This window comes from Megalobrama amblycephala, linkage group LG1 (assembly GCF_018812025.1).
Source record: "Megalobrama amblycephala isolate DHTTF-2021 linkage group LG1, ASM1881202v1, whole genome shotgun sequence".
In the NCBI taxonomy this organism is placed as follows: domain Eukaryota; kingdom Metazoa; phylum Chordata; class Actinopteri; order Cypriniformes; family Xenocyprididae; genus Megalobrama; species Megalobrama amblycephala.
The window spans coordinates 50,704,536-50,711,464 of record NC_063044.1 but is presented as its reverse complement, the minus strand read 5'-3'; the positions used below and the strand labels follow the sequence as shown (position 1 = coordinate 50,711,464).

General features: G+C 37.4%; 1 protein-coding gene across 1 annotated transcript; it reads left to right on the top strand.

The window, feature by feature from the left end:
• Window positions 1-380: 380 nt before the first annotated feature.
• Window positions 381-3,309, top strand: LOC125273816 (nucleolar protein 12-like). The gene is made up of 6 exons (XM_048199521.1): window positions 381-606; window positions 2,251-2,356; window positions 2,442-2,490; window positions 2,564-2,700; window positions 2,785-2,858; window positions 2,978-3,309. The coding sequence occupies exons 1-6, from the start codon at window positions 506-508 to the stop codon at window positions 3,204-3,206; spliced, it is 696 nt and encodes a 231-aa protein (XP_048055478.1). The 5' UTR covers window positions 381-505; the 3' UTR covers window positions 3,207-3,309.
• The last annotated feature ends 3,620 nt before the right edge of the window (window positions 3,310-6,929 follow it).

The window sequence follows — 6,929 nt, the reverse complement described above, 5'->3', positions numbered from 1 at the left end:
AATTCTGAGATATAAAGTTGCAATTGCGTGATAAAAAGTCAGAATTCTGAGATATAAAGTCAGAATTGCGAGTTATAAAGTCAGAATTCTGAGATATAAAGTCGCAATTGTGTGATATAAAGTCAGAATTCTGAGATATAAAGTCGCAATTGCGTGATATAAAGTCAGAATTGCGAGATATAAAGTCGCAATCGCGAGTTAAAAAGTCAGAATTCTGAGATAAAAAGTCGCAATTCATCTTTTTTTTTTTTTTCAGTGGCTTTTTTTTTTTTTTTTTTAGTGGCGGAAACGGGCTTCCATAGAGAAATGCCTCTGTGAACGAGATGAAATGTAAAAGACCTCAAAGCCAGATCAGATATCAACTGAAAGCTTTTCTTCAAGAGGACTTTTATTTTAAATGTGTGTTCTGTGGAAGACCTTTATTTTGGCACTTCCGGTAGTGCTCAGAAGCGGAAGTTTTGCAGCACGTCACACGTGTTTAGTACGAGACTAAACTCGAGGAAAAATGGCTAAGAACAGCAAATTAAAGCAGAAAACAAATGGTAAAAGTGGAGCGAAACAGAAGCAGCGTAAATGTGTGCTGATGTTCGATGATAAAGACAGACAGTAAGTGACATTAATTCAGCACTTCAGTTAGGATGAGATAGTGATACAGCAGCTGTAGATCACTTTATATGGGGATTAAGCACTGTGACATTAATGTGACATATATATATAACATATATATATATATATATATATATAATACACCCACATATGCGTAACACACATGAATAATAATACACGTGTGTGTATATATAATGTCACAGTGTTTATAACTACAGTATATATATATTTTATTCTACTGAATTGGTGCAAACTGCTGTCCCATAACCAATAAACACATTTTAAAAGCATTTAAGTATTCAAATTGTAAATGTTATGTGAATGCTATTGAATCTCACAATAATGTTTTAAATATTAGTAAGCTTAATATATATAAAAGCATCATTTATTGGGTACTTTCAATTGGGAGGTGACTGTCCTGAACCCTAATCCCTAAATTTCAACTTGTGAAAATGATATTGAAATAATTTTTGCAATTTTTTGCATTGTTGTTTTTTAAAAAAAAATGTTTTTTTTTATTCTATATTATGTTTTTAAAGCATTAAATTTATGTAATAAAAAAAAACAAACAATGTTGCACATGTTCATGTCATTACCGAAACAGTGTTTTAGTCTGAGACTGATTTTAACACACTTCTACATTTCTGATCAGGAAATGTTCCTCCTCTCACAGCCTCTCTTTCACAGCAGATAGATCATCATTTTGAGTTAAATGTGTTCAAAAGTCTGAAAATCTGTGTGGAGCTTTAAGGAACGTCACTGACAAACACCTTTTTCTGCAATTAATCAAACTTTGTTAGGTGTTATTCCGTTAAATATACTGTTTATGAGTGCACGACTGTTCAGAACTGTGCTAGCTAACCATGTGATCATGTAACCATTGTTATCATCTTTGAGCGGCTCAAAAGTGTCTATAATTGTCACTACCGGAACTTCACCACATGTGCCGGTAGTGACATCATTGTTTTGGTAGTGACAAAAGGGAACATAATTATTTATTTGGGTGAAATAAACAATTTTAGTACAGTTTTGCAAACCATTAGTGTTTTGATATGTTTTAGTATGCGAGTTAAATTGTGTCATGTGATGTGGTCACTCCCGAAACGTGCAGAAACATGGGATGTTTAGTCAAAAATGAAGTATATTGAATGACAAACTAAGATGTTATTATAGTGTTTGGTTCAATGTTTATTCAAACTAATGAATCCTTCACTCAAACAATCAGTTTGATCAACTTTGACTTTTACAGAGAAAGATTGGATTCAAAATACAACAAATCTCATAAATTACACTTGAAATATTGTTAAAATTGTAATTGTTATTGATTTACCTGTGCAAACATTTTTTAAAAAGGTAGCTGTAAGCAAAATCTTAATAGGTCAATAAAACCCTTCTTATTAAATTGTTATGTTTCGGTAGTGACAAATTTAGGAAGAGGAAAAATATTCCAAAACTTTCTGAAAATACAATATGAGAATTAACTGTACGATTACTAGATATTTAATGTGTATCTTGGATTTTATACAATTTGTATACATACAAAATTTGTGGAAAAAGACACTTTTTCAAGACGTTTCCAACTCTTAATGGCCCATATATATATGTATATATATAGCTGTGCTGTAAAGGTGTTGAATGTTTTAGAGATTTCCTGACGGGTTTCCACAAGAGGAAGCTGGAGCGGCGGAGAGCAGCGCTGGAGGAGATGAGGAACAAGCTGAAGGAGGAGCAGAAGCGCGTCAGAGAGGAGGTGAGGATGAGTGTGGTGATGATGATGATGATGATGAAGAAGATGAAGCAGCAGCTGATGATGTTCCTGTCTGATGTTCCTCCAGAGACACAAAGAGTATCTGAAGCAGCTGCAGGAGCGCCGCGAGGCTCTGGGTGAGTGTCACGTGTGTTGTGTGGGGTCAGAGGTCAGGTGTCAGCATCACATGACACGTGTTTGTGTGTTTAGACGAGGCGGACGAGCTGGAAGACGTGATCACGGCGACGACAGAGAGCATTCAGTACGACCATCCCAACCACACCGTCACCGTGACGACCATCAGCGACCTCGACCTATCAGTAGACAGATTGCTAGAGCCACAGCAGGTGAGCGGCACTAACCGGTTCCACATGGGTGAGTGAACAAGGTTCGGCTGGTTAACGGTGTGTCTGTGTCTGTCGCTTCCACAGAGAGATGAACAGAATGAAGAGGAGAAAACAAAAGCCCTTCCCAAGATAGCTGGAAACCCACTCCTGTCCAAAAAGTATGGATTATTCATTCATCTGTGTTCATAGTCCAGTCAGTCTCAGAGCTCGAATGATTCGACAGTGTTTGTTCTTCAGTTCAGAGTCAGTGATTCAGATTCATCATGTGTTTCTGCAGGATCCAGAGCCTCACTTCATCGCTCAACAGCCTCACTAAACAGAAGAGGAGGGGCAAACGGAGGTCCAAAAAGGAAATGAGGCGGAGAAACCATCAGAGCGAAAAGAAGTCCTCATCCACCCAAGACAACAAGATCCGCCCGGGCAGAAGCACAAAGGCGCAGAGACGCAAACGAACGGGTCAGAGCGAAGCGCCATCAGGACTGATGGAACGTTCACACTCGAGATGACGCGTGTCTGATGGCGAACTCATGAACTCCTGCCGTTCAACGTCTGTGTTTGTATTTTTACATGTTTGATACTTTAAAAGGACATTAAAAAGGAAAGCTTACATGTTACAGTGTCATACTTTCATTCCCTCTTTAGGCCTGTTCTCAACAATAACTGTATAACAGTCAGTAACTATAACGATAACAGTAATGATAACTATATAATAACGATAACTACACTGAACAAAATTATAAATGCAACACATTTGTTTTTGCCCCCAGTTTTCATGAGCTGAACTCAAAGATCTAAGGCTTTTTCTATGTACACAAAAGGCCTGTTTCTTTCAAATATTGTTCACAAATCTGTCTAAATCTGTGTTAGTGAGCACTTCTCCTTTGCCGAGATAATCCATCCACCTCACAGGTGTGGCATATCAAGATGCTGATTAGACAGCATGATTATTGCACAGGTGTGCCTTAGGCTGGTTTTCACTGTACAGGGGAGATGGCAGACAGCGTGTATGGCATCGTGTGGGTGAGCGGTTTGCTGATGTCAGTGTTGTGGATTGAGTGGCCCATGGTGGCGGTGGGGTTATGGTTTGGGAAGGCGTATGTTATGGACAACGAACAAAGGTGCATTTTATTGATGGCATTTTGAATGCACAGAGATACCGTGACGAGATCCTGAGGCCCATGTTAGTAAGTTTTGCTACTTCTCTCTTTTCCTGTCTTTACTTTCACTTTTGTATTTATGTATATCCTCTGTGTATATTTAGATGTGTAACCTCTGTATTAGTAGTTTCATATATTAAATACATTATATTCATGCTTGATTGTTCTGCTGCTCATTCAGAAAAACCCTACGTTTTTCGATCCGGCAACACCGCTTTACGCTTTGATGCTATAATAGGAAGTTATTCCCGTGGCCAGAGAATAACATTCTTTTTATAATAGTCTGTGAGAGAACTAACCGTTTGCTGGACAAACTAGGATAGTTTTTCTAAACAACTATTAAACTAGAACTAATCATATATGTAATTGATTATAATTTGTTGTAATTAATTCACAATATATGTGCATTATTCACTCTTGGGTCGATATATGTATCATAATTAATCATAAGGCTTTATGATGTATTATATTCATATATTTCACCCATGAATTGATTAAATACTTGTAATACTTAAAGATCGTTAGAGAACTCTAGCTGCTGCATTTTGTACGAGCTGGAGTTTATTTATCAAGCGAGCGGAACAACCACCCAGTAGAGCGTTACAGTAAACTAGCCTCGAGGTCATGAACGCATGAACTAACTGTATTCTAGATTATTACGTAAAGAAGTTTTTGGTCCAATAATTAGAATCTCTGTTTTTTCTGAATTTAGTAGTAGGAAATTACTGGTCATCCAGTTTTTTATATCAGCTATACATTCTGTTAATTTAGCGAATTGGTGATTTTCGTCAGGGCGCGAAGAAATATAGAGCTGAGTATCATCAGCGTAACAATGAAAACTAACGCCATGCTTCCTAATGATATCTCCCAAGAGTAGCATGTACAGACTGAAAAGCAGCGGTCCTAGTACTGAGCCTTGCTGTACTCCATATTGATCTTCTGATTGATATGACATCTCATCATTTACTACTACAAACTGATAACGGTCAGATAAGTATGATTGGAGCCATGACAATGCAATTCCACTAATGCCAACATAGTTTTCGAGTCTGTTTAAAAGAATATTGTGATCGATAGTGTCAAATGCAGCACTAAGATCCAGTAACACTAATAGAGAGATACAACCACGATCTGATGATAAGAGCAAATCATTAGTAACTCTAATGAGAGCAGTCTCAGTACTATGGTACAGTCTAAATCCTGACTGGAAATCCTCACAGATACCATTTCTTTCTAAAAAGGAACATAGTTGTGATGAAACTGCTATTTCTGGTATTTTTGACAGAAAAGTGAGATTTGAAATCGGCCTGTAATTGACTAATTCTATAAGATCAAGTTGTTGTTTTTTAATGAAAGGTTTAATAATAGCCAGCTTTAAAGTTTTTGGTACATAACTGTCACGGAGACACAGCCAACGGCCACCAACACCCATGCATCGTCACAAGATCTCCACGCTCCGCCCACTCATTCACTCTCCCCTGAGTATTGATCATGAGCACCAGTTTTTAAGGCCTTTCTGTACTCAATCATTCTCTCTCTCCACGAAATGCGAAATACTTCTAGTTTTGTTTTCTTCCAGCTGCGCTCCATTTTTCTGGCTGCTGTTTTTAGGGCCCGAGTGTGCTCATTGTACCATGGCATTTGATTAAATTCCTTAATCTTTTTTAAATGCAAAGGAGCAACTGAGTCTAATGTGCTGGAAAAGACAGAGGCAATAGTTTCTGTTGCAACATTGAGGTCTTCTAAGCTGTCTGGTATGCTAAGGTGATGAAACTGATCAGGAAGATTATTTATAAAGCGATCTTTAGTGGTAGAAGTGATGGTTCTACCATATTTATGGCAGGAAGGCAGTTTTGCAGCCTTGACTAAATGTAGTAAACATAAGACTAGATAATGATCTGAGATGTCGTCATTTTCAACGGCATCAATATCGATTCCATGTGACAATATTAGATCTATAGTATGATTACGACAATGAGTGGGTCCTGACACGTGTTGTCTAACACCAATAGAGTTTAGAATGTCTGTAAATGCCAATCCCAATGAGTCTTTTTTATTATCTACATGGATATTAAAATCACCAACAACTTTATCTGCAGCTAGTACTAACTCTGATAGAAAATCAGTAAATTCTTTGATAAAGTCTGTATTGTGCCCTGGTGGCCTGTATAGAGTAGCCAGCACAAATGTCAACTTACAAAATGTTACATAAAGCACCTAAATACATAAATCACTTCGAAGGAATTATATTTGAAAGACTTCTGGCTGATACTGTAAATATTACTATAGATTACAGCAACACCTCCCCCTTTGCCTTTCTGACGAGGATTGTGTCGATAATCATAACCTTGAGGGCTAGACTCTAGATTATTGTCTGACAATAAGTTCTTTTGAAGAAAGTGATCTAATATTTAACAACCCAAGCTTTATCATTTGTTTATCATTATTATCTCTGTTTTTTATTTGTTGAACATCAATTAAATTTTTACCATTAAGTGGGTTTGGAAGTTTTTTGTTTTTGCTAATTCGGGGTACAGACACAGTCTCTATTGTCTATGAAACCTATATTATTCTGCAGACACCACTTAGACAGAATAATAATCTGATAATAATCCAGATTACATGTAACCAGTTACTACCCAGCTCTGTCACTGTGTTTGCATCCAACACTCTATTCGGGAAATTTGAGTATCACTCAGAGGTGTAGTAAAGACCAAGACCTAAACCAAGACCAAGACCATTCAAAATTCACTGCTCTGTGTCTATAGCAGCCCAATCTACAGAGTAAAATGTAACCCTGAGTCAGTGTCACTATATATAAACTCTAGCAGGATTTAAACACTCGTTGGTCAGATAAGAGGAAGTTCACAACCACAGGAGGAGCTGATGATGATTAAAGGAAGAGAAAGACTGACCGAAACAGAAAATGGCTGATCAGTGTGATCTGTGTCTGCTGGGACTGATCATTCTCTCTTCACTTCTCACAGGTAAAGAAATCTGGATTTTCTCTAAAGACATTTAGTGGAATTAGTCTGGAAAGAGTTGATTTGAACATGCTCAGTTTATTCTTGC

What these genes read in the sequence shown, in the direction of transcription:
- LOC125273816 (XM_048199521.1), top strand. Translation starts at nt 506, where the DNA reads ATGGCTAAGAACAGCAAATTAAAGCAGAAAACAAATGGTAAAAGTGGA. An exon ending in AGAAGCGCGTCAGAGAGGAG is followed by an intron (nt 2,357 to 2,441) that starts GTGAGGATGAGT and finishes ATGTTCCTCCAG; the next exon opens with AGACACAAAGAGTATCTGAA. An exon ending in GGAGCGCCGCGAGGCTCTGG is followed by an intron (nt 2,491 to 2,563) that starts GTGAGTGTCACG and finishes TTGTGTGTTTAG; the next exon opens with ACGAGGCGGACGAGCTGGAA.